The sequence below is a fragment of the Etheostoma cragini genome, chromosome 23 (assembly GCF_013103735.1).
Source record: "Etheostoma cragini isolate CJK2018 chromosome 23, CSU_Ecrag_1.0, whole genome shotgun sequence".
NCBI lineage: Eukaryota > Metazoa > Chordata > Actinopteri > Perciformes > Percidae > Etheostoma > Etheostoma cragini.
Window position 1 is genome coordinate 13892601 of NC_048429.1, and position 26370 is coordinate 13918970.

At 40.9% G+C, this 26370-nt stretch overlaps 4 protein-coding genes across 11 annotated transcripts in view; 2 read left to right on the top strand and 2 right to left on the bottom strand.

Moving 5' to 3' along the window:
- lrmp (lymphoid-restricted membrane protein) overlaps positions 1-11369 on the top strand; it is a 34404-nt gene extending 23035 nt beyond the window's left edge. For both annotated transcript variants that reach the window (XM_034863654.1, XM_034863655.1), the window contains exons 24-39: positions 1495-1541; positions 1675-1763; positions 1895-2088; positions 2868-2952; positions 3157-3211; positions 3320-3347; positions 3922-4062; positions 4471-4605; positions 4749-4896; positions 5573-5613; positions 5723-5788; positions 5970-6028; positions 7092-7190; positions 8269-8397; positions 9757-9905; positions 10281-11369. In XM_034863654.1, the coding sequence (XP_034719545.1) occupies positions 1495-1541; positions 1675-1763; positions 1895-2088; positions 2868-2952; positions 3157-3211; positions 3320-3347; positions 3922-4062; positions 4471-4605; positions 4749-4896; positions 5573-5613; positions 5723-5788; positions 5970-6028; positions 7092-7190; positions 8269-8397; positions 9757-9905; positions 10281-10423 (1608 nt within the window). In that variant the 3' untranslated portion in view covers positions 10424-11369. The remainder of the gene's footprint in view (positions 1-1494; positions 1542-1674; positions 1764-1894; positions 2089-2867; positions 2953-3156; positions 3212-3319; positions 3348-3921; positions 4063-4470; positions 4606-4748; positions 4897-5572; positions 5614-5722; positions 5789-5969; positions 6029-7091; positions 7191-8268; positions 8398-9756; positions 9906-10280) is intronic.
- Positions 979-18997, top strand: lyrm5a (LYR motif containing 5a). Of its 3 annotated transcripts, none has more exons than XM_034863684.1 (3): positions 979-990; positions 18138-18210; positions 18304-18997. In XM_034863684.1, exons 2-3 carry the CDS (start codon positions 18166-18168, stop codon positions 18511-18513), a joined length of 255 nt encoding a protein of 84 aa, XP_034719575.1. In that variant the 5' UTR covers positions 979-990; positions 18138-18165; the 3' UTR covers positions 18514-18997. The 3 variants fall into 3 exon arrangements, with proteins under 3 accessions (XP_034719575.1, XP_034719574.1, XP_034719576.1); XM_034863683.1 differs by lacking the exon at positions 979-990 and adding an exon at positions 17675-17814; XM_034863685.1 differs by lacking the exon at positions 979-990 and adding an exon at positions 17720-17841.
- On the bottom strand, positions 10721-17701 carry cfap94 (cilia and flagella associated protein 94). Of its 5 annotated transcripts, none has more exons than XM_034863672.1 (17): positions 17590-17701; positions 17355-17372; positions 17031-17112; positions 16818-16906; positions 16504-16608; positions 16091-16228; positions 15250-15384; positions 14942-15045; positions 14585-14743; positions 14364-14484; positions 14098-14248; positions 13743-13912; positions 13493-13652; positions 13090-13304; positions 12832-12990; positions 11857-11970; positions 10721-11764 (listed from the first exon to the last, which is right to left on the bottom strand). In XM_034863672.1, exons 1-17 carry the CDS (start codon positions 17644-17646, stop codon positions 11489-11491), a joined length of 2253 nt encoding a protein of 750 aa, XP_034719563.1. In that variant the 5' UTR covers positions 17647-17701; the 3' UTR covers positions 10721-11488. The 5 variants fall into 5 exon arrangements, with proteins under 5 accessions (XP_034719563.1, XP_034719561.1, XP_034719565.1 ...); XM_034863670.1 differs by having other exon boundaries at positions 14331-14484; XM_034863674.1 differs by having other exon boundaries at positions 14158-14248; positions 17590-17700.
- Positions 18998-21095: 2098 nt separating the features above from the next.
- Positions 21096-26092, bottom strand: slc5a8 (solute carrier family 5 member 8). Its single transcript, XM_034863675.1, has 17 exons — positions 25703-26092; positions 25216-25335; positions 24648-24713; positions 24510-24561; positions 24298-24365; positions 24110-24148; positions 23743-23858; positions 23372-23512; positions 23014-23143; positions 22831-22919; positions 22560-22669; positions 22391-22458; positions 22196-22282; positions 21800-22017; positions 21533-21636; positions 21360-21448; positions 21096-21270 (listed from the first exon to the last, which is right to left on the bottom strand). The coding sequence occupies exons 1-17, from the start codon at positions 25934-25936 to the stop codon at positions 21151-21153; spliced, it is 1851 nt and encodes a 616-aa protein (XP_034719566.1). The 5' UTR covers positions 25937-26092; the 3' UTR covers positions 21096-21150.
- Positions 26093-26370: the final 278 nt, after the last annotated feature.

Genomic DNA, 26370 nt, shown 5'->3' on the forward strand with positions numbered 1-26370 from the left:
AGGTAAGATGGGCTATTGGCTTCTCTAAACTATGTTGCCAAAAGGGACCAATACTGAATACTTAATATGGCTTATTAAGGTGTCACTGTTGAAGTGCTTTTAATTATAACTGTAATTTTAAAATATTATCAAGTTGAAATGCTTCAGATTCACAACAGTTAGACAGCGCTCCTACAAAGGAACATATCAATTCTGAGCAGACCGTCGGTTAAGAGAAGGTTAAACAATGTGGTATTTTGTTTTTTAATCGACTGCAATTACATTTGTTGATTTGTAAATATAACTATTATCTAATGGCTAACCAAATGAGATTACAGCCAGTTATATACAAGCTGAAGAATTTCTCTAAAACGTAACCATGAAGCTCCAAAGCCCATTAGCAAACGCTTGGGCACAGTGGATCATCACTGTACCCTTTGTCTGTTTGGACCAATTAGTCTTTACAATGCGCTGCTTTGATGTTTGGTCAATGCAATAAGAGTGCTTCATGGTAATTATGCCCTGCTACAGATGGGTGTGCAGTGTTTTCATGTTAGAGCTAAGGCTGACCATTGTTTTGATGCTGTTTTCACCACAGTCTGAACATAATCAGTTGGATATATTCAAATAGTAGTTTTACTTGTAAATAGAAGATATTTTCATAGACCATCTCCCCATATATGTCACATGCATTGTCTCTCTATTCATATATTAAATTTAACGTAAGTTGGCGTAAACTATAAATTTGTTCCAGGGAAATAAATTGAGTAAAATTGAACCAGTTCGAATGTTTTTTTTAATGATTTTCCTCCAGTGACAAATTTACTCCTTAAATTCAGTATTGTTTTATCAGTTTCAGTCAATACATAACACAACCTAGGATATGATTGTGTAGGCATGCAAAAAAATTATTTAGCAAGAAAATGTTTTGATTATTTTATCTTTTGGAATATAGCTGTAATCAAACTGTGTTGGATTTGAATCTGATGCAAGTTGAAAGTGTTGACACAGGTAAAAGAACAGCAGCCAGTTTTATCTTGTTTCTAAAATGACATTTGGCAAAATGGTGAAGCAGCTCTTTCCTAATTTGAGGTGTGTCAAAATATGCATACTCATTACTCAATTTCCCATTGCATTGTTCTGAGCGCTCACCTTGCTTTGTTGTGCCTGTGCCTGTTCACATGACTGTGTGTGCACGCAGTCCGCCTCCACTACTTAGCGCTGTGCCAGTGTTAACGTGTTCTCTGAGCACCCTTCTCAGCAACACACACACTCACAGAGCAGCAGGGCTGTCCATGCAGCAACACATTATATAATCTTTCTCTTCGACACACTGTAGAGAATAGATAGCGTTTCAGTGCCATGGGACAGGTACGCTACATGTATGTAAATGAATGTGTGTCTTTTAATCATTGACCATTTCCTGCACTGTGGGGCAAAAAAATGCGCCGAAAGGCCACCTGTCTATTTCTCACCACCTCCCTCCTTCTCTTCCCTTACATTTGTCCATCTCAGAGCCTGAACCGGGACCAGTCGGTAGACAGATCAGTAGCGGAGGACAGGTGAGTGATTCACTATCCACTCAGGGTTTTCAAACTGCTTTACTATGTCATTATGCCTTTTTAGAGACATTGTTTAAATCTAGGGTGTTTTTGCTATAGTATTGTGTAAAGGTGCACTGTATCTGTGTTCCAGCACGTGCCTGCTACCTGTGTTGGTTGAAGAGGAGGAGAGCGTGCAGGACAGTACAGCTGAGGTGCCAACAGTAGCCGCCAGCATGGAAGGTAGGAAGAAAAGCTCAAATCTAGGTGTATGAAGGAGATGAAGAGAGAACTATTTTTAAGCTGACTGTTTGTTTACTCCTTTTTGCATCTACATGTAACTTTGATCACCCACACAACCAACTTTCTTTCAGGGACAGAGCGGCTCGCCAGCAGCGGAGTGACCACCCTCTCTAAAGGCGGCTCTCCTCAGTCAGGATCGTCCTCCACACATGCCAGCCAATCGGGGAGCGGCATGGACAGCGTGACCTCTGACCCCAGCCTGTCGGAAGATAGTGCTACCAAAAAGGACTCCCTCCCCCTCTGTGGCAAGAATAAAAGGCAACTGGTAAGATCTGCTCTACTCCAGCTTCTCAGCCGACGGTCTGATTAGTAATTCTACATATTGATAGTGACAAGGATTTAAGTAATGTATTTTATTGTTGGAGTTTAATGCTGCTATTTTGTAAATTGGGGTAATTAAACGGTAGATTTAGCTATTTTATCAGTTTTATAAGGTAGCTGTAAAATTTTCTAGCAAATATATTTTTAGTTTTCACCACAATAGGTTACATTTACAACCAGACACTAAATGAAGTTCAGAACAGTTTTTCTTAGAGTTTGTGGTATGTAATTCACACAATAAATTTTAAAATAATAATACAAAAAAAGTTGTCAATGAGTAAAAGTAGTCATGACAACATAAAGAAGTTTTGGTTCAGTTTTATATTTTCTTTATTTGTTACTATGTTTTTTTATACACTAGTTTAAGCTTAGCATACAACAAGTAGTAGATTTGATGAAACAACCAGGATCTGGTTAAATGGAGCTGGTGTTATTAAGAATCAATTTCTGTTTGTTTGTTTGTGTTCGTGTTCTCCTTTTATAAAATAGAGAGCGCATAGCTTCATTTTAGCTCCACTCAGATCATTCAGAATCAAGAGCCGACTACCTTGCCGGGTGCTTTGAATATTCACATTTTACCTTTTCATAATCTTAAAACTATTTAAGGGAAGGGGCAATATGGATGTTGAGAGGATTGTGAGCATGAAGGGATCCAAGTTAAAAGCTGATCAGGAGGAGGAGACTGAGCAGAGAGATGCAGTAATGTTTGTCCGGACCCTGCAGGAGCAGTCCCGCAGCATGGAGGCCATCGAGGAGCACAGGGTTCAGGAGGACCAAAGTGAGACCAGCTTGGCCTATAAGAAGGAATGTATGTGAAATATATTCATTGTCCACTCTTATATTCTAGATAGTATATTTATCATGCTTCACCTGTCTTTTAATACCAAATGTTATTCTATTTGTAAATAAATGCTTGTACATTTACTCTATTAACATTGTAAATAACGATTGCACCATTTGATCAGGTATCTGTCGAAACCATAACTCACCTGCTTATCATTTCCATTCCTAGCTGAGACGTCAATGATCTCGGACACTAATGGCACCTCCAAAGAGGACAAGAACAGGTAAGACAGCAAATGTTCATAGTAATGCAACACAGAAATCCAGTCCTTCCATGTGTACATGTAATATGACTTGTCACAGAGTCCTCATTGTTGTCTCTTTGTTTGCAGCCTTTCAACTAATGACAAGGAGGTTGAGGTATGTACACCATTAGATCTTGGAGTTGCATTCTGTAACAAGTAATGTAAGAAACTGCTTTGTTAAGGACATTTTCTCATCATTTTGTAGTAGAAACAGGACTTATTTTTTAGGATTATGTGTATTTAAAAGTAAATCTTAGAAGCCACACATGAGTCTGTTTCATATTCTGCCTCTGTATTCAAAATGTGAATTCATATATTCAGACTACTAGAGCACAAGTCAAAAATTGTGTGAATTCTTTTCTTGCACAGCATTTCTTCAGTCTTAAATGTGCATACATCAGAAATAATAAAGAAATACATTGCCATACAAAGTTAATGTGTTAGTAAGTTTGTGGTATTATTTGAATCCCATACAATAATCATCCAAAAGAAAGTTGTATCCCTATGTCAATGCACTGATGGATCCTCTTGAAATGTGAGGGTGTTCTATAAGTAAGGTGTGGGAGTTTCCTGATTTTATCTGGTGTGACTTTTTAGCTAGCTGTATTTGATGGGGGGAAAAACTCTAATCTCAGTCAAAACAAGGAAATGTTAGGAAAAAAAGTCAAGTGTCTCGTTCATGTTTTCAGGCGGAGTTTCAGCGTCTGGCATTGGGCTTCAAGTGTGACATGTTCACCCTGGAGAAGAGACTCCGGCTGGAGGAGAGGTCGCGTGACTTGGCTGAGGAGAATGTCCGCAGGGAGGTGTCCAGCTGTCAAGGCTTACTGCAGGTCAGTGTGAATATGTGTGTCCCTCTCCAGCTTTTTCTCCACGAAATAATTATACTTTGCCAAGTGTGGGTTTATTTAAATTGTAAGTCTTGCAAGAGTGGACTCTTCACTTTGTGATGATTACCTACAGAATGTTTGTAGTGTCTTTGTGCAGCCCTTTTTTAATAATACTAAAATTGGACCTGCACACTTTTTTTTTAGGAGTAAACAAAAGTGCATAAAATTCATGGCTACTTACCGTGCAGGTGTAGGAAAGACTGTTCTATCTTTCTGCAGCTTTCCTGTTTGATTATTACCCTAATTACGGTGCAGTCAGGTTTATTTTTATTTTTTTCTCTTAGTCTTTCTCTTCCTTTGTGTTTTCTCTTAAACTCTTAATTCTTTTTCTCTTCGGTTCTCTTCTCCCAGGCACTGGCTCCTCTGTGTGAGGATGACAACCAGTCCATCGAGATCATCCAGAGGCTCCAGAAGAACCTGGATATCCTTATCCAGTCCATGACCAGGGTGTCCAGTCGCTCTGAGATGCTAGGAGCGATTCACCAGGTGGGATAATGTGTATTTGTGTTGTCAGGATTAGTTTCTAGTGTTTTGTGTGTGATGAAATATGGGCTGAAATCAATTTTAATTCCTGTGCAAAAAAACTACTGTGTGGGCATTTAATGGAGCCTTGTGCATGGGAATGTCAGGAGAGCCGTATTGGTAAGGCTGTGGAGGTGATGATCCAGCATGTGGAGAACCTGAGAAGGATGTATACCAAGGAGCACGCTGAGCTGCTGGAGCTGAGAGAGGCCATCATGCAGAACGAGAGGTCGTTTGGATCACAAACTGAACGAGGTAGGGAATGGTTACATAATGGTGACATACTACTAAGGTGCAATACATTTTTAGAGCAATGTCACCTGCTTTTCTGTTGCTGACATTCTAGATCTTACTTTTGACAGAACATACTTAATAGTTGGTGGAAAACATCCACTATCACAATCTTCTCCTAGAACCAGACAAATGAAATGTCATGGTGGTGAGATACCAGGGCTCAACAGGAATAGTTGCTAGGTTGCCACTGGCAACCTTTTTTCAGAAATTGAACACCAATTCTTGGCTACTTTAAAAAAAAAAAAAAAAAAAAAAAAAAAAAGGATTAGGGACAGCAAATACTGAATCCCCAAAAAATAAATTGCTAATATGTGTTGCATTAGTCATATTTAAATATTGCTGATAAGTGACTACCGGAACCGGAAAAAACTGCATGTGCGTTGATGTGTTTATTCACATTTGTTTTAGCAACAATGGATTAGGGGGCATATTTATACATAAGTATGCTCAGCACACACACACACACACACACACACACACACACACACACACACACACACACACGCGCGCAGTGTGTGTGTGCTGAGCATACATATGTATAAATATGCCCCCAAATCCATTGTTGCTAAAACAAATGTACAATATATATACATACGTACACACACACACACGGCAACTAAACTATTCCTCTTTCCAGATGACTTCCGTGGCAAGAAGCAGCCAACACAGTACTACAAGGTCAGCCGCACCTGGGTTACATATGATTTTATCATTCATCTTTACTCAGGACTGATTATGTTCGTAATGTTCCTATTTGTTCTATGAAGTTTCTTTTATTCCTCAACAGTCAACAACTCGGCGGGTCAGCATAGCATCAATCCCACGCTCTGGAGGCAACGTGCACTTTGACATGGTAGGAACAATACAATTTTCATTTTCTTAGGATTGCTTTTAATTAGGGCTGAAAGGATTCCGTGAGTAACTCTAAAACCATTTTGTACAGTAAGACAGGTTTTCATGGGTTTTAGAAAAATAAATCCAGGCTTTCCACAAAGGAGCATTTTTGTTGAGATTGTTTGATTTTCCCACCACAGTCCAAAACACAAGACTGCCTAGAGACTGAGACGGAGAGACTGACCAGGCGATCCCCATGGTAAGTCATTTGTATGTGTGGTATTGTGTAGGTTGAAAACTTTTATATGTAGAGTGAAGGTGAACAAGATATGTGTGTGGGAGAGTGTGCTTAAGTTAAAAGTAGGAAGACTGTTCAAAATACTCCACCCTTTGAAACTAGGTCTGTCTTGAACATCTCTTTTTTTCGGGCTTTGAATCTTGAGAAGTGTTGGAATACATTGGGTGGGCGTGAGGTAGGAGTAGATGTGAGACTGGAGACTCGTGTATGTGTCCATCAATCTGTCTTCAGACGTTTGCCAGCGGGTGAGCTCGGATTTAGTTCAGTTACTTTACATTAACTACTGTCTGTCTGTCTGTCAGTCAGCCTGGCAGGGAGTTAGCCAGCCGCTGTGCACTCTGCTGCTGCTGACAGGCATGTACAGAACATGGAATCACTTGGTTAATCACATTACATAAAATTATACATGTACAAAACATACACACATCATTTAAATACTTTATCAAGGATAAGATGTTACTTACACTTTTCAGGTGATCTGCCAAACTGGGTTTGTGATATGCCCTGTATTTTTTGGCTTATCTGCTTCATATTTGGGGGTCATCTTTTGACACCTGACTTTTTTTGACATCCTGCATGCCAGTAGTGGCAGCCGAGTAGCTAGCGACTACATCCAGTCTGGGTGCTGGTAAGGTTAGATGATAGCTCAGGCCAGGCGCCTGGATGGAGTGAGGCAGACCGCAACTAGGCCTACACACATAAGACCCCCGCATACATACACACACACACACACACACACACACAGCGCCCCGTCAGAGAATATGGGCTACTCTGGATCTTTGGGTAATGCATGATAATAAAAATGTTAAAATTAAAAACAAAGTATTTTACTACTGATTTACAAGGTGATTACTATGGCAACAATCAAAGCCTCGAAGCATTCGGGTCAGCCCTATGCTGTTCCTACTGCAGGAAGCTACTGGCTGTGGCTTTCGTTTTCAAGCCACGGAAGCTTGCTATACCACGACATGAAGCTTGTTGTTGTTGTTATGCCCCTACTGTATGTGATGATGATGGTTTCCAGGAATGTGCCAGGAAAGAGCAATGCGCGCCCACCACTAAAGCGCTTTGTTAGCTCTGCGGCCTGGGTTGACACTGAAGAGCCCTCTCTCATGATGAAGGGGTAAGACATGTCAAGAAGAAAGGAACCACGCTGGCTGTGTCGCACAAGTATTTTTTTTTTCTGTATATATATTTTTTTACTGTGGCCCCAGATGCATAAAGATGGCAGCTTTCTGGAGTGACATCATTATCGTTGACAATGAAGAAAATTTGGATGTTTCAGTCCCTTTACTTTAGTTGTGGTCAAGTTGCGGTTTCTCGTTGTAGCAGATATTCAATGATCAATGATCAAAATAGATATAACAAAATAATTTTTAATTGCAAACATTATAGAATAAAGCCGAGATTCTGCTTAAACCTTGTCCTTCCTAACAATTCTGTTTCCCGAAAGGAAACGTGCTTGAAACGTTTTGATGGTCAGCAGAAAGCAGTGTACGAAGCACTAATGTGAAAAAATAAGTGCTATTAAATAACAAACCAGAAACTTCAAAGGAAAACATTTTTAATTGCAAATATCTGGAACAGTGATAATGTAAAGGAAAGCGTGAAGCTTAGACCGCTAAAACAAAGCATTTTATCCTTTGAGACCAGAAGGAATCAGTGATGATGACATCAAACAGCACAGCAGCCATCTTTCATGCATCTAGCCCCTCCTCGCATGTGTTTATTAAAGGCCAACATCCTTTGGTGTCATTTTACAAATGTAGCACATTTTTGCATTTGTGTCTTTGTAAAATGTAAAGTTTTTTTTTTTTTGTATCTGCATCTTGTAGCTTTCAAATGTTTGGAAGAGGAGACAAAAATTTGCTCTATTTGAGCAGTAAAGCCAAAAGTGGAGCTCGGATGATACGAATCAAGGCAATTCAAAGCTCTCCAAATATATGAAACATGAAATTGCTTTGTGGGTTTGTGATATAACATTGGAGCATGTAAGTGGATTGGTGGGAATGTATTGTTATATTGCAGGGATCTCTCGGTGAACAGCAGGACAATGTAAATCACTGAATATTTGTTGGCTGCATAATGCATGAAATGTGCATGTGCACATACAGTATTGTGGTGGTAATGTGGCCATGCTTGTATGTGAATGTGCAACTGAACAGTATGTTTGTGAATGCCTGACCCACGCGTGCCCACAGGACGGCCTACGACAACACCGACTGCCCGTCGGAGGACGAGCAGAAGGAGGAGCCGGTGGCAGAGAGGAGGAGGTCCAGTCTCAGTGAGCTGGGCAGCAAACTCACCTCCCTCATTCTGCCCCTCAAGACGTTAGTCCGACCAAATGCCCAACACTAGCCTACTGCGGCACCACTTTCTGCCAGAAAAGCTAAGAGGCTAGCTGCATAGTGAAAGAGTTCATCATTTAGCTGTACATTCCAGTGGCTGCAAACTGAATGTGGCCTGGTATTGGAGAACATCCCTGACACCCTGGATTAAATATTTGTATCTGTCTGTCCTTGGATGTTAAACATCCTTCCTGTGTTGTTTTTGCACAGATCACACAGCCATCAATGTGTCCAGTATTATGACATCAATGACTTACATTTTCAAAGTTGGTCTCTGATGGTTGCGCCTTGTAGCTATTCCATCATTGTGGCTATCAGTGCTCTTGCTAAGAAGCGAGCAGTAAATTATGCATCATGAACATTTTATTATCACTCCTGTGTTACAAACAGGAACACAGTTACAAAAGGTTGTGTGAGTATATGGAACCTTCTAAGTGATGAAACTCTTTCATTATATGGGTCTGTGCTGGACTAGCTTCTTCTTTGCTCCAGGGTGCTCAACTGTCTTGAGATCAGTGTACATCAGGATTTGTGTTTATTGCATGGATGTCAAGTTCTGATTTGCAGTGTGCAGCTAACAAAGCATCTAACTGATTACTAATTCATCTTTACCCCGCATAGTCTTCTGTCCTTTATTAACATGTTCAGCCGCTTTAACAATTTTATGTGCTGACCACTACACCTGGACTATTTTCTCTATTTTTTGTGGGGCAACTAAGTGTTTTGTGCAAGCGGATCATGTCTTGTTCTGAACTGTCCTTTTCTCTCTTCCTCCCTCCACATTGCTAAGAAGTCAAGATGAGCTGTTTGTAATGCTGTAAGTGTGTATGGAGGAGAGTCCAAAATGGAGGTGCTTGTGGAATATATTGCTCTTAAAACCATTACCTTAAATGCTCAAATCCATATTCATGTCAACCGCTATTAACTGTGCTGCTGACAGCTTTTTCATTACGCTGATGATGTAATTGGTTCTGCATCTTTGACACTGTTGGAGATGGGTGGCAAAATACGCTTCATTGAAGCCAACTTTAAATCACACCAAGCTGGAGCTAATTCACCGCCCGCCATCCATTGCATTAGTTACCACAAATGACCCAAAGTATTTACAAAATAAAAGTGACCTATTTCCTTCCCTTTAAGTCATTATTGGTAACTTATTCAATATCTTGCTTTATCTTGGACCATTTTTTAAATCTCTCAAGCCTTATTTTCTATTCATGTGCTAACTTGTTATACTGTTTTGCTTTATCTTGGGACCGTTTATTTTTTATTCCCTCATACTTTTTCTATCCATTTGCTAACTTCTTTATTTTTTTTTATTTTTTTTTTGCCTACTTCCAGTCCAAGCCCATCCTCCAGCCCCATGTCCACAGACCAAGGAATGGGCCTGTCTCTGTCAGACAGCCTGACGTCTTCCCGGGCGGCCGCGGCAGTAGCCAGAGGTGGCAGGGGTCTCTGGCTTTGGTTGGCGATGGTGGTGGTGCTAGCAGGTACACTTTGCTCGGCTGTAGTACTAATTATAAGATACTTGTTTTCAGTCTTAGACCGTAAAGATAATTTTGTACTTGGAAATGACAACCGAAAAAATTAAATAACCCACTCTATACTGAGTTACTACAATTTCCATGTGCATTGTCTCCAATACGGGAGTTCCCTGTTTTAAAGGTTTGTGTTTGCTCTTTCTTTGGGTAAACACATTCTGTTCATAGGTTTATACATTTCAGTCCCATGTTCCAGCCACAATGACTTAACTGCTGTTCCTCCTCTTAATGTAAGAGCAGCTGTTAAGACATTTTCCCAAAACAGAACAAGCGATAGTGGCATCCCATTCTTTGTTTTGGTAAATGTGAATGGTTCACCTGCAGGTCTCTTGGCACTGCTGGCCAGCCTGGTGATGCAGCCAGCGGTAGATGCAGCCCCTGTGGGGACCGGGGACTCCTGGATGACCATCCAGCAGCTGCTGTGGCCCTATACAGGGCTCCGGCATAATGGACAGCCCCCGGTCTAGGCCCTGACACCAGGGGGTGGACGGTGTCACCGCCCGTCAAGTCTCTGCTTGATGATCTGTGCGCTGTGGTGGTGATGAAGAAAGTTCAGTGTACCACTCCTGAGCAGAAGCTGTTGGGATGTTTACTGGTGCCTGAAGTAACTGCTGCCTGAAGATTCCTAAAACAAGACTTGCATTGACAGCACGAGCCAGTCCTCAGAGGATAGTTAACCCCATGGAGGAGTTTATGCATCACATTACGTTTGCTAAATTAGTTAGTTGTTTGTTTGCGTGTGTGTCTGTGTGTGTCTGTGTTTAAAGAGAAGAAGCAGTTGGTCAGGTGGTGGAAACCAAAGTCCTTTTTAAGATGGGCTGCTCAACATCCTTACCACATTCTGACGTAGTTTTCCAGTCAGTGCTGCTGGCAACCGTCTAACCCGGACAACAATCCTTCAAATCAGGCTTGATTCGTCAACAGAGCTGGTACAACGTTGACCAATCATGTCACAACTTCATCAGAATGACAGCACTGATCTAACAAGTCATACAATGGGCCGCTGTGCAGTTTTCCATTGACAAACATCATGGACGCTCCTATTGTGCCAAATGGCTTTTTAAACACATTTCATGCATTTGAATAAAGTCAGGACTGCCAACCTTTTTTAATGGAATTTTGCAGAGGACATTTTATAACTTAAGTCTATAAACACTGGTAATAAATCTTTCATTTTAAAAATATGTTTAAATCTATATAAGATTGTTAGTTTAGAGTCGTAATATGTGAATATCTGTTTATTTTTGTTAAGTTATAATTCTACAGTGTGACAGTTTTAACACCAAAGTTTTTTTTTTTAATTTTCCTTTTTAAGTTCTTGCTGTGGTTGTCACCGTTTTTTCAACTTCATACTCTTTTGTATGTTCCAAAGAAGATGCGTGAAACTTTGCACAAATAAAGTAGCCAATTCTACATAGACGTGTGTTCTTATACATTTATCTCATTTTATCCAAATGTACATGTCAACGTCAGGTGTTTTAAAATGTCTTTAATTTGTTGTTTTAAAAACCATCCTGTAAATGTCACACAGGTTATGAATACATCAGTGGTCTGGTGGCACAAAGAAGGCTCTGCACCGTGTCAACAAACAGATAATTGGATTCTCTGGTCCTGGCTGTGCCATCAGTGCTCATGTTGTCCTGGAGCATGTGGATGAAGGTGGAGTGAAACTCACTTCCAGGATAATAATCGGGAGAGAATTGCTCACTCGTCTCTGTGATTTCCAGCTTCTGACTCCTCTGAGCACCCAGCAGGTAGAGACTCCACGAATCCTTAGGGACCGGGTCCGGGCCGTGGTGCTCACATGCCTAGCAGAACACCGGGAATAAGTACAAATGTTGGGGGGGATAGGGGTAGAATGCCAAATTAAATAGATGTATTGATGTGAGAATGAGAATACCTGCATGACTAAATGCTCAGGTCCACATTTGGCATTCCACTTGCTCCTCGAGAAAGCGCAGGCAGAGGCAAAGAGGGCCATCTGTTTGTAGGCCGCATGTTCTGTCAGTGGGTCCTGAGGAGGAGAGGAACTACACATCACATGTAACTGGTGACACCTAGTATTAGTAGTAAATGTAAATCCACGTCAGGTCCCCGTCATTTTTAAATAATTTCTAGTGAGTAGGTTGTTTAGAAAGTAAGTGTGTCCATCTACTTCATAGTGTTGATTAGCTTGAGCTACAGACACTTTACATTTTTTGTATGTTTCCTATCTCATCTTTAAATCTGTGCAACCATCCAGACATGATACTATCCTCTGCTAAAGCCTTCCACAAATCTGATTTGTTAAATTCTTTTTAAGAGCCAGGGTAGCAGTGTGGAGGCAGCAATGCCGATTGGTTGGTCTAGACTAAAATACCTAAAAAACTATTAGATGGATTGCCATGATATTTTGTACAGACCGTCCCCAGAGGATGAATCATACTGAATTTGATGGTGCCCTAAACTTGTCCCACCGTAAGGCACTAGGTGACTTTTTTTGGTTTAAAGTGAAATTTGGTACAGACATTTACATCAGTATGGGTGTTATTAACTTGGGTGATCCCTTAGATTTTCATTTAGCACCACCATTAGGCCAGAAGTCTAATTTTTCCAAAATGTATTTTATGACCAAATACTTGCATAACATTCCCATCAACCTCAGCCTAGCAAATGTTAGCATGCTAACAAACTAAAATAATGAACATGGTAAAAATAACATTTAGAGCAGATTACATGTCATCTCCCACTTCCTGTCACTTTTGCACTGATATGTAGCATGCTGGACGCTATGCTGCAACACTGTGTTGTGTAACACAGAGTTGTTAAAGCGTTACATGGTTTAAATCTAATATCTTGTTCTACCATTCCCAGTCATCAAGTAAAGAATGCAGACCTTGCCGCAGGTGATGACGTATTTGTCGGTGTATTCATTGACAAAGATGTTGATCCCTGCTTTAAGCATGGCTCTCTGCAGAATGGGGCCACTCATCCACTGCCCTATGAGGTGAGAGAGACCTCTTTCTTGCTCCAACTGCAACATACACTGATTACCCTGTTAGCAGAACAGGCACAAACAAAAATGAAAACCGTCAAGCTTCATCGCCCGATTTGTTCTTCTGTCATGTGCGTACAGTACTTTCCAGTCTCTTACCTGGATTGTGATACTGAGGTCAATGAGTGCCCCGTTGACGGTGAAAAGAGCTGCGTCTTGGCCCAATGGCCTGAGCTCCCAACTCAGGAAGGGAAGGTTGGCATACGTCTCCTGCATCAGCACAAAGGGCTGGAATGAGTCCATCTTAAAGGAGATTTTGGCCTCTTCTTCTTCATAAGACAAGTCAGTGATACTGTCCATCCTCCACTGCTTCACTGGATAATAAAAAAAAAACATGTTCAAAGTGCATGACATTTTGTCCACCTTTCTCTGCTGTAGAACAGTGGCTCTCAAACGTTTTTTCAATAACGTACCCCCTTTAAAATATCAAAAAACATGTACGTGTACCCCTATTTGATAAAAAACATTGCTTCTGAGAGTATTATATAGCTGCCTGTCCTACCTTCAGCATCCCAGCGAGCCACTTGAGGAGTTTCCAGGAAGGCAACAGAGTCTGGCAGTGTCACAGACACAACGACAGGAGGGCAGGGGAGAGCTTTGTTGTCATCTAAGTTTGACTTTTCCATAGGATACGGGAACACCTGAAGCCCTTCGTCCGACAGCTGGAAACATTAGTCGGATATGAAGGCGAGGTCGACTTTAGCTGCAGGGCCTGGTGGAAGCTGCAAACACTGAAACCCTTTTCTACTTACCTGTCTAATTTCCCAGCCATTGACCTGGTTGGCTTGTGGCGGGAGGTGAAACACGTCACAGTAGAAGACCCCACCCAGAGGTGTGTGCTGCATTAAGTCCACAACCTGGGCACACTCAGTGCGCTCCATCTTTGTCAGCTGCACCGTTGCACATGTCAAGTCCCCCTCAGCTGAATAGGGAAAGAAAAAAAAAGAATCATTCAATTAATCCATTTTTTTTACAACAATCATTTGTGTAGACATATATTAATCTTCATTTTAAAATAAACATTAGAAACTTAAGATGTAGGTGGTGTATGGTGCTCGTCCATGTATGAAAAGATATGTCAGTCATTTTTAGTGACAGTAGGTTTACATCCAGTGTGATGGGGCATTCTTTTAGGAGTGTTGGGAAGTGTCTTGCTGGGCGTCTTACCGCTGAGTGCCTCCATCTGTGTCTGTATCTGGCTCACTCTGCCTTCTGCCGACTGGGCACTGTTTCTTCTGGACTGTAGGCTGGCTGCACTCTGTGAGATACATACATAGTCAGAATGCAAACATCACATTGAATGTTGCAGCCTAGGCCAGAAACTCATTCTTTCGTTTTACCTTTTTCCCTTCGGATCCTTGGATGGACTGCACCTCCTCGTCCACTCGCTGCTGCTGGGTCTCAATGTCTTCCTTCACCTCCCCCGTTCTTTTTGTCTCCCCCTGCTCAGGTAGATCTATGTCTGCCGGAACCTCCTCACCGCCTGCAAGAGACCTGGACCAAACAGATAAGAAAAGACAAGACTTGTTATAACTGTAACTCGTAGTAGGAATCTCTGTAGTTCCAGTGTTGAGAGCCCAGATCAGATAAGTACCTGAGGCTGGGTGTGTGGATTGTCTTGTGAACCATCCTGGCCAGCAAGGACAGGTGGTCATGGCGTGTGTGGAGCAACCGTACAGCGATATGGCTCACAGCTAGCTGTTTGGGAAGCTCAAAGCCCAGGCCAGCCTCCCCAAAGTTTAAATCTCTAAACCTAAATGGACCCAATAAAAATAAAAGAGAAATCTTAAAAACATGCACAGAATTTGAATGTTCCAAATACTCTGTTGTGAACTTTGAGGACCACGGGGCTAGAGTTTAACATTTAAGCCAACAATATTTACTAACCACACTTGCTTTTATGATCCCATTTATGTCAGAAAATCTAGTTGTGGCAGCACCCTCTACAAACCTTGGATTCTTCTTGAGGTTGGCCCAGAGACACAGTGTAATGTCGACATCTTTGACCACAGTCTGCATGTTTCCTGTCTCAGTGTCGATGTTCATACTGGCCCTCTATGACAAGGGAGACACAAACAAAAAACCATGCTTCCTAAGGGCCATTACACACAGTGTTTGCACGTCATGTCTTGAGCCTCGGAAAATACTGGAAATAACCCACGTACACAATAATAAATCACTTTCATTATATAGCTGCTTTCATATTGTAACTAAGTGCGTCAAAATGTGTAAGCACAGGTAAAACCAGAATCCGTGTACCTTGAGGATTTCCTCAGTGGTGAGGAGGAGTTTAGAGTGGTATAGCTCCTGCAAGTTTATGAGGCCCTCCTGGTACTTGTGGCATTCTTGTGGATCTGTAACATCTCTGAGCAGATCCTCCAGCTCCTCCATCAGCTGTAAGGGACCACATTTATTTATTTATTAACAATTATTTAATGCCTTGTTTCAGGCACAATAGTAACAGTGTTCATTTCAATCTGGCACAGTTTTTCAATCAGTGGCTCTGGATATAGTTGCTCAGTAGATAGAAAATAACATTAATGTTGTGACGATTATATGCCATCGATGTCAAAAACGCATGATCTCAGGATTGTACATAACTCTGGATACAAACGGAGAGTTGAATTATTGTTGTAATGGAACGTCAGTTTCTTATTGAGAAGATAAAATGAGCAATTTAGAGTAACAGTGGAATCTTAATGACAACAAAATAAAAGACACTTACATATTATCTACTTCACGTTTAAAGGGACAAACACATGTCAATGAGCACAGACAAAGTCTGCTTCTTCTATTTCTCTCATTTCTATTGTGCTTGTGGGGCAAAATAAAATAAAATCTGATTACAGATTGGGTTTTTCCTTTCTTTAATTCTTTGCCTCTTGTTTGATAAAGAGCTGAAAACCCATACAATTCATATTTCTAGTATACAGAATGAAATACATAATAGCAAGCATGTTTCCCCCTTGGGAAGCTGTAACCAGCACATATTTGGTGTTTATAGCCAATAAAAAAATAACTGATCTTTAAAGCTGGAGTTGATTTACTCCGCATTGATTAATCAACTAAGTGTATGACATGTACACATCTACATACAGACCTGTAGAGCGAGGTGACATTGTTTGAGCACGAGTGTGATATTGACCTCTGGGTCATCTCTCCATAGGCTGATATATGTGTTAAGATCCTGCTGTGCTGCTGGGTCTGGGATGCCATCACACCGCATGTATCTCTTCCACTGGACACAACATCATGTATGTTAATATCAGCCATAATAATTTGTTGTATTGAGTATATTATATTGGATCTATTTAATCTGGATACAGGAAAAAAACGTTGTCATTTCTGTATCAACATTTTAGCTTTTTTCCATCCTGGTGTCTGCTTGTGTGTGAAACAACACATAGTGTCGCATTGTTTGCTCAGGGGGAAATGATCATTGGTAACAATATATGTGTCAGACATGGCAATTCATTTTAATTGTTGTTTGTTTCAAGTCTTTCTCTCACACACCTTGGCTTTCTCCACAGCATCAGCTTTCCATGTGGTCAACGCAGTATGATTCTCCTCCAGTAGATGGTGGAGTTCGTTCAACTCATCTTCTCTGCGTGCTTGGTCCTGTCAGCAAAAGACACCCATGATAACAGCAAAGCAGCAGCATGCACATACATTTCCATTAAGAGTTGTCTATTTTTTTTAGTGCTAACAGTTATTTTCTTACAATAAGAACAGTTTATTTAAGAAGGGAAAAGAATCACGTAATAATGTATATTACAGCCATTGGACATACATGAACTTGGTAATTATATTCTATAGGGGCGTCTTACCTTTAGCTCAAGCCTTTCCTGCTCCTTCTCCTTTTTTTCTCTTTCCAATTTTTCCCTCTCTTCTTTTTCCGCTTGCAGCCGTGCTTCCTCTGTAAAGCAAAAGCACATATAATGTGCATGTACTCAATGCATGTCCTAAACAGTGACAGGTAGAAGCTCAAAACAGAGTATATCCTAAGTGTGCCCACTCTAGATGAGTAGAGACAGGCTCACCTTCCTCTTGGAGCCTTCTTTCCTCCTCCTCTTGCTGCTTCTTGGCCTTCTGGGCCTTGTTCAGCTTACCTCCCTTTGATGACTTGAAACCAGCACAAATACAAATCAGTGTTTAACAGGGATGGAAAGCTCGCTTCTACATATGTAGTTGGAAAAGGGCACATTAGGGAAAGGGTGGGTATACACACTGTGACGGAACAAGTGTGATTGTGACAATTACTGAAGGATTAGGATGGTGTGCACATATTCTACTGTTACCTATGCCTATGGTAATCAGATTAATGTACAATAATTGTAAATGTGCTGACTGACTTTTGCTCATACCTTTTCTTTCTTGGGTGGCTATCATTCAAAGGAGAAAACATAGAGAGAAAGTTAATAAAGGTTTGAAAAATGAACTCAATGCGCAGGGGGAAAAATCGGATGGAAAATGAATACTTTCTAGGTTTTGTGACAATACTATAGTTAGTGTTGACCCCTGCGGTTTAAGCCATTTGAATATGACAAGATCTAAGGCCAGACAGAGGTAATTTAGTCGAAAAACATTATAAAAACTCACCATGCTGAAACAAAAAAGGTCTGTAGCGTCCAGGTAACCATAGAAATGACAGCGCATGCGTGGTTATCTGTTTTTATTTGCGACATAACGAAACGAGATTCGGCTGTGTCCATCTCTTTCTGTTCAGTGCATTCATACACTGTGCTGTCAGTATTAAGACAAAGAAAAGGATTCGTGTCTTCATTATCGAACCGTTTGAGTAACTCCACCAACAGAAGAACAAGAGTAAATATGATAGCACTGTTTTAAATGGTTGGTTGTGATGAATGTAGAATGTTAGGCTAACGTTAACTTGTGTGTTAGCTACGTGCTAGCGTTCACTAACAAGCTAGCTAGCTAAACCAAGCTAGTTAGCTAGCGTTAGCTTATTTCAGAGTGGTGCGGCATGATTAGACGTCGCGACTATTTTGTCTTTAGGGTTTTGGCTAATTGTATTGTTTGAGTGTCTTCTGTCTTCTGTCACTCAGTCACGCCCATCAAATGCTTCCGTCTCTACTGTCATTGACGTCTCACAGTTTCTTTTTTATGTTGTTTCTTTTTCGTTTCAGGAGTGTGAGAGGCCACCTGGTTCCAGACATGGCCAACCCTTTCAGGGGTCAGGTTATCAAACTTTACAGAACTGTAAGTGAATTATCTGTCTATGGCACGTGCACATACACACAAGGTTCGGTTGTGTCCTGTGAGTTAAATGTGTTTCCAATCCTCGTCCAAAAGCTGCTGTATCTTGGCCGTGACTACCCCCAGGGGTCAGCTTATTTCAAACAGCGCCTGAAGTCAGCTTTCATGAAGAATAAAGACGTGACAGACCCTGATAAGATCCTAAAGCTGGTAGCCCGTGGCAACTCTCTCATCAAGGAACTGGAAGCTATGTGTTTCCTCAGGAAATATCAAGTCATGAAGAAATATTACCAACCCAAAAAATAATTACACAATTATCCTTTAGGGTGGAAGGAGTGTACAGTCAATGTGTTAATATTTAATGTATCTATTAATGAGATTGAGTACATATTACTCTAAGAAATGACCCAACAATTGCCTTTTATATAAAAATGAACAATGCTTGTGTCTCAAGGGAAGTAGACGATACATCTATAGGAAGTGCCAGAAACTGATTATAATGAAGCCGTAACAGAATGTGCTCTATATTTTTTATACCCAAGTTGTACCTTTTTAAAGGCCATTGTTTTAAATCAATACTGTATATATGTTAATGTCATAGGTTTTCCTCTAAAACAGTCAGGAAGCCTAGGTATTAGAATCTGAATCACACTGTGCAATGTATTTCAGTGTATATATTTGTAGATATATTGTCATAAGAATGTGCATGGCTATGTATGAACACACAGATAGAAAAACAACAGTAATGTCTAGTGTAATAAATGCGTCACAGCAGTGTTCTTCCTCAGTTTAACTTCTTTTGCTGCCATTGCTTGTATGGGAATGTATCCTAAAAATATCAAGAAATATTGTTAAAAATCCCAATGGAACTGCAAGATTAGAAACTCTGACTACTTTGAAAATGTCATGAGGTGGTAGAAAGTATTTCAAAAAATAGGAAAATAAAAAAATCTGTTCAGATGCAAACCCCAAATTTTTGGGGTATGTTGTCATTTTGAATTTTTTTTAAAAACTGAATAGGCTCATTTATGGCAAATGATATGGCAAACCGAACAGCAATCATGAATCGTCTAAGAATAATCAAATTGACTTACTAAATGTGCCTAGATTATATTTTTCAGTTTTGATGAGTCAAGACAGTGAAGTGTAATGTTAAACCCTGGATAGAAATTATGTACAATGCTGACTTGATGTCACAATCTTAAGTAATTAAGTTAAGTTTTTTTGTTGCTCTGATACACATACACTTGCTTTCACAACAACAATGTATGAGTCAATCAATTACAAACCGCCACATACTTACTTGTCACCACTTTTCTGTCCTGGGGTTGTGGTTTGGCCGAGGCTTTCTGTAGTGACCACTTAGAGCAGTGACAGGTACGGCTCATTACAGGAAGGGGGAGGATACATCTGGGTAAATTACCCACCAACTGACACAGAGACGCATCATTTGGATTTGGTTACCACATTTGCCTTCATTTCGGTGTTAAGTTTGGTTTAAATTAGACCAATGTGTTGCACCTAAACAACCATATTATTCTAAAACATAAGCAACTCAGGGTTAAAATGTAATGATTTCTCAGATCTCCTATCAGTAGTTTAATGTTCCTGCTGTGGTGGCCTACAAGCTGCTGTGTGTACTGTATATAACTGCACCAGCTCGGGTATTTGCTTGTAAAATCCATATACTGTAAGTAAAACCCTTGTGAGGTAGTGTATGTGTATATGGCAGCTTTATCTCAAACGTAACACAGTGCAGTAAAATGTATTAAAAAATACATTCAAATGACTGCACATCTGAGATCTATACCAGTTACTGGTGAAAGCCACAGTGGGGTACATCAGGCACTTAACTGAGAAAACCAAGCATCCTCATGTAGTGATGTTTACTTGATTGAAACCAGCATACCCTGGTTTTAAGCAAGGGCTGGGGAAGAAGGATGATTCCAGTGTTGAGGATCTGTGACAGACGGACAGAAATATTACAGACAGCGGCCAGAGCGCTGTCCTGTGCTGACTGCTTCTTACATGTACTCACTGTCAGGATAATAAGGAGCACAGCTGCTCTGCTCCACATATTTGGCAGGGACATAAAATATACAACATAAAAGGCTGTTAGGGTGTTATTGTACATCATGTGAGCCAGTCCATGAAGATTTGCCTACAGACCTGGGATGTTTCAGTTAGCAAGTAAGGATTATAATACTAGACATTAAGGTTCAAATAAAAACTAATTTGTGACAGAAAGCATTTAGCTGGTGAAACACGTTTGAACACCTTAATAAAGGGTATTGTTTAAATAAAAAAAAACATCATTCAGCAGGCTGGAGCAGAAACAACGTGACCTGTTAGGAAGAGATTATATTCACACAAGTGATGATGATGATGACGATGGAGGGTGACAGTAACAGTACACACTGTGTCCGTAGCTTGTTGTTGTCATTGACGATGCGGGGATGATATGTCTTTCTTGATGATATTTTATCTACTGTATGCCATACTGTCATTTGCTGTGTATTTTGTGTGCTTTTTTATATATGTATGTATGTCTTTGCTTTAATGCTTCATGCCTGCTGCGAAATAATAGTAAACCAGTGAACCAGCCTCGACACCGTTTATTTTCTAATTGTTGAATAATACGGTAAATTATACTGTAAATAAGCATGCATTTGTAAACATTGGTTCAAATGTATTGAATGGCCTATGAAGTGATAGGGAACCAACATAAATCATATTTATATTTCAAATGTGCAGTGACTCTAAGAGTTAGACAGTTCTTTAGCCAAACACACACTGACAGAATCACATTGTACACCGTCCTCATGCCTTTGGATATGTACGCAAACACAGGGAAACTCCACACAGACTTTTTTTTCTGTAATTCAACGCCTTTATTGACATCTCTTGTATTATATCATTGACAGTGTTACAAACAGCTGCATTTCATGAGGTAATGCTGCTTTTAGTTGTGTTCAGCTCTACGTCGCAGAAAGCAGGATTAGTGCTGCCAGTTCTCTTTCCTTTGTCCCTTGTCAGGTCAAGCTTTCCTGTCTGTCTCATGACCTCAAAAAAAGAAAAGAGCACAAAGCAGAAAGTCAGCAGCTGTTCAAAGTTGATAGCATGTGATATTATTTCACTGCTGCAGCTCTTACTCTGTCTTTGCAAACTTGGAACAGGTGATAAAGAGTTGTGTCTTCTTTCATTAATGTAAGCTTTGATTCCACCTTCAACTTATAGCCTCCTGAAATGCAAATTAATGACACACACGAGCACATCAAAAAACACTTAATTATGTAAAATTTAAAACAAAATATATGTTATTTACCTGTAAACAGGCTGACTAACAGTCCCACACAGATAGCTACGATGGTCCCAATAGGACTGAAGTAAAGGTATGACAGAGAGTACCAGTTATCTGCCAGCAGAGGCCTGGAGGTGGGTGAAAATAGTGAAGGAGTAAGAAAGTGATGTTTTGCACTTATTTCTTACTATCACCATGTTCTTAGGCAGGCATTAGCCTTAGCTCAACTGCGGGCACTAAATATGGCAAATAATAACCAACCAAATCAATCCCATCCAGTTAAACACTTACTTGCCATCAATGCTATGTACCGGGGCTGTGCTGATGGCGAGTGGCTGCGTCGGTAGAGCCGTCGAGGTCCAGTTGAATCTGTCTGTTGTGGTGAGGTTACAGCCCTCAGTGGTCAGTGACAGAGGTCGGCTCATCTCAGGGGGTGGGGGGTATATCTGGGCTCCGATGCCCACCCACAGAGCCACTCCCAGCCCCGACACGAGACCTGTCAATGCTCCCTAGAAGACATTTTATTCCCAGGAAGTAGTCAAATGTCCTTTTCAAAGAAGCATTTTTAAATGGTTATTTATAAGGTAACTTCTTTTCTCTGGATTGATGTTCCTTTTTGATATTAGCTTGCATTATTGGAATCACAATAACAACAAAAAAACTACGGTTAAATGAGGACCGGCTTACTTTGGAGTTGGCAAATGGACAGAGGATACCCAATGTGAACACAGCAAGTAAAGGACCTCCAATGATGCCAAATATACTGATGGCTGCCTGTGTAAAGAAGCACATTAATTCCCAGGTTTCATTCCTATAATACATCATAAAAACCCCAGACAGAGTCTCACTTTTTTTAAGGCCTACCAAACAGATCCACTTTACCTGCAAGATGCCTCCCATGACTGAAGCCAGTCCAGCCATTCCAATGCATAAAACCCCAAATATGAGACCTGCAAATAACATGAGAGAAGACAGGAGATTTAATCCTCAATAACCACCTAACAGACAACTCATTCAACTCAAACACAGTACATGAGGACTATGCACTCACTCAGTCCTTTTGCGATCCAGGACAGATGTTTCTCAGATATGTTTGTGTACGGTTTGATCAGGTCCTCCACTGTCACTGCAGCCAGTGCGTTGATGCTGGATGACACTGTGCTGGGGTTAATTTAGCATCAAAATCACACACTTTAATCAAAGAAGAACAATCACACAAATACTTCACATTTACAAACTTCTTTGTACAAATCAGGAGTTGATATCAGAGAAATTAATTTAATTATAGGGTGAATTAGACAACTTTTCCATGTGTGATTAACCTGAGAGAGCCACTATACGCAGCGGCAACAAATAGTCCAGGAAGGCCAGGATAGTCTCCCAGGATGTCCATCACCAAATAGGGCATCAACTAAAAAGGAAGGGTAACACTGAGTAAACATAATCAGGAGAGTCTCACAGTGCAAGCATACAGAATATATATACAGATATATATATAAATACACCTGGTCTGGAGCAGTAACCCATCCAGCTGTCCATGGGTCGCAGTTCTTATAGACTGAGAAGAGGCCCATTCCTGCAAACACTGAGCACAGCAAGATGGCCCACATGCCAAGCAGATTGATGTACAGAGATCTAGAAAAAAGAAGAATCACACATTGGGGAGCAAAAACACACAAAAACAGTGCACTAATCCCTGTATGGTCGATGAATGAGAAGTGGTACGCTTGAGGTTTATCGACATTGTTCCCCACAGATATATAAAATAATGTACCAAAAGACAATGAAAGGAGCCAATATGGCCAAGATTTATTGCATATCGCGTGTCTCTGTAAGTGTCTCTCTGTGTAAATCAGAACTCACAGTCTGGCATGAGCGATGCTCTTGCAGGAGATGTATCTCTGAACCTGGGCCTGGTTGATCCCATAGATACTGACCCAGACAAATGTTCCGCCAATGGTTATGGTCCAAAAAGTGTGTCTCCTCAGAGGGTTTGTGTCAAAGCTAGGTGAAACAGAAAAAGAAGCCAATTTGAATATCAGTAAATATTTGAAGTTAAAAGTGTTTCAATAGTTGCGAGAAATTTCAGCACCATGGAGAGAGACAGATTGTCACTCACGCATGTTTTTCGGTTAGAAAATGACTGTACTTCTTGTATCTCTTTTGTTAAAAGTTTAACCTATTCCCACGTTTAAATAGAGCCGTTCAACTGAATATTTTTAAAACATACTCACTCCCAAAAGTTGAGTCTCCCTCCCTGTTCTGAATCCGATATGATGGTGAGGACTCCACCTTGAACGACCACGGACCTGATGATGACAGACAGGAAGCCTGCAAACATGACGCCAAGCTGGAGGGGAACATTTTCATCATTTTAGCTTGCTTCGTCCTTGCTTTTTTCATCCTCGTTCTTAAAATAGTGTTCATGGATAAAATATTAACTGTAATGCCTTAATCCAAAAGATGAGCTGTGCTGGACCACAGCTGGTGGTAAACATGGTTTTCACCAGCAGCCACAAAAAGCTATGACACATGCACAGTAATCCCAGCCTTGGTCAGAGGTGACAGATTCGTGGTTGTTTTTTCCATCCAGAGCCCTACCTGAAACACATCGGTCCACACCACTGCCTTCAGACCACCCTGTAACAATGCAGACCACAAACAGGTGTCCTGTTTACTGTAAATTATAATCCTGGAATTCAAAGAATAAGGAAAAACATCTGCCATGAAATCTGAGAAGTTTATTACGTTTTAATTTTGTGCACAACAGAACGCTTTGATTTACCTACCATAGTGCAGTAAAAGGTACAGACCACGCCTGTGGAAATAACTGCACTCCATAGATCCATCCCAGTGACTGCAGAGAAAGGGGGGGGGGGGGGGGGGGGGGGGGGGGGGGGGGGGGGGGGGTCAGACATACTCAACGCAGCAAAACCAAGCAGCTTTAAGTGCCCTCATGCAGGAATGTTTCATGAGTCAGAGCAGATTCAAAACAGCAGACCTTGGTGTAAAGCAAGAGCTGGGGCATAGATGACGATTCCAGTGTAGAGGATCTGTGAGAGAAATAATACGGACACAAATGAGTAAAGGTTTGGAGGTCAAAGCCCTGTCATAACGTGGTGACTAACTTTTTACTCACTGTCTGGACAATGAAGAGCACAGTTCCCAACAGACGGGTCGCTCTGCTGAAACGCAGCTCCAAATACTTAGCAAACACAGAAAAGAGCACACAATGCATAAGTTCGGTATCGGAAAGACAAATTGGACATTTTTGACACGAGAATTCAAGAAGTTATCATGCTCCGCTATCACAAATTGACCACTGGCCCTGCTTTATACAAAAGTAATGACTCATTTTACTCCCCCTTACTTTAGATCTTTCAAGCAATGCTTGATTTGATTTTTACTATCCATGTCCACCATTGTTCATATCCACTCCTGGACCGCTTCTACATCACCTTGACTTGCTGCCCCAAAAATTACAATACTGTAAGACAGAAACCAGAAAATTGACAAAGAATCCGAACAAAAATGGACTTTGTCCTTTCACTGGTAGAACTGTGTAATGTGCTTGACCACTACCTGTCCAATATCTTGGTCAGTTTCTTATGTCTTTTACACGCAAACAAATCATTTGACATATTTAATCATGACTTTGTGAATAGAACAAAATGCACACGCTAATCTAAAAACCAAAGCACACTTACCTCATATGTGCTGGTGATGGCCAGCCTGTAAAAGACTGGGAGAAAGATCTCAGATGTGATCACCATCGTCATTGCGTAGGCCAGACCATAAAATCCAATGTTGGCTCCGTAGCGGTATACCTACAAACAATAATAATATAAGTTAGTGTGTTTTCCATGATTTTTAAAAAGTCATCTAAGAATATTTGAAAGACTTAAATGTTTCCCATTTTGTTCTAAGAATAATTTTCAATTCTGTATCCATGAGTCACCCTTTATAATTGCATTAGTGTGATGATGAACAAGCAACAGCTCATTAATGTATGTACGTACAGTATGTCTCATTGTCTTGACCGTTCTAATTCATCTAGGAAAATCAGGGAAAACTGCAATGGGAAAGTGATGAATCTAAACCCACTAAAAAAGTTTTCTTGCACTAAAAAAGACATGCTGTCACAAAATGAGATGTTTTTTTTAATTAGTCCCTTGGGCATATGCTGTATCTTACCTCAGCTGGGTTGGACAGCACTGTGATGGCTGACATGAAGCTGGCGGTCAGGGACAGGGAGACAGGCAAGGCAGTCAGTCTTCGACCCCCCATTAGGAAGTCCCCGGAGCTTTGCTGGCCCCTGTCTGCCCAGGCGTAGTAGACCCCGACGGCAGCCGACACCAGGAGCATGACAGCAAACACCACATAGTCTGCTACCACAAAGGAGCCAGTGACCAGGGAGTGCCCTGACATTTTGGTGGAAGTCAGACCCAAACTAGTAAAACTTTTCACAAAGTTGTTCAAACTGCTCCATGTGTGTTGCACTCGCAGTAGAAAACCATGTCATCTACGGTTGAATGGAAGTCCTGAGACACCACCTTCTCACTCACCACTGGGCTGAGAGCAGGACCACAGACCGAAACCTTTTGTGTGTGTGTGTGTGTGTAACAGAGAGAGAGAGCATTCCAGGCAGGTATAGTCAGAGTCCTATTTTCTTGTCAGAACATTCAGTCTTTTCTACAGGTGTTTAAGCCCTTGGGTGGTATAACATTTTGATCCCATTTGGTGGGTCACACTGACCTGGGACAAGCAGTATCCTAATCAGCATTTTTGCCTGGACTCAACCAGCAGGGCATGGGCCAGCATTAAAATTCAAAACTGGATTTGCTGGAGTCTCTGAGTGAGTA

Excerpts from the sequence above, each read along its gene's own strand:
- cfap94 (XM_034863670.1), bottom strand. The coding sequence starts at position 17,646 with ATGCGCTGTCATTTCTATGGTTACCTGGACGCTACAGACCTTTTTTGT. Across the intron at positions 15,046-15,249 it reads CCACTGAGGAAATCCTCAAG|AGGGCCAGTATGAACATCGA; the intron begins GTACACGGATTC and ends CCCTTGTCATAG. Across the intron at positions 13,913-14,097 it reads AATGCCCCATCACACTGGAT|CTGAGGGGGACTTGACATGT; the intron begins GTAAACCTACTG and ends TTCCCTATTCAG.
- lyrm5a (XM_034863684.1), top strand. The coding sequence starts at position 18,166 with ATGGCCAACCCTTTCAGGGGTCAGGTTATCAAACTTTACAGAACT. Across the intron at positions 18,211-18,303 it reads TTATCAAACTTTACAGAACT|CTGCTGTATCTTGGCCGTGA; the intron begins GTAAGTGAATTA and ends CTCGTCCAAAAG.
- slc5a8 (XM_034863675.1), bottom strand. The coding sequence starts at position 25,936 with ATGTCAGGGCACTCCCTGGTCACTGGCTCCTTTGTGGTAGCAGACTAT. Across the intron at positions 22,459-22,559 it reads CTGGATCGCAAAAGGACTGA|GTCTCATATTTGGGGTTTTA; the intron begins GTGAGTGCATAG and ends TGTTATTTGCAG. Across the intron at positions 21,271-21,359 it reads TCCAAGTTTGCAAAGACAGA|GTCATGAGACAGACAGGAAA; the intron begins GTAAGAGCTGCA and ends TCTTTTTTTGAG.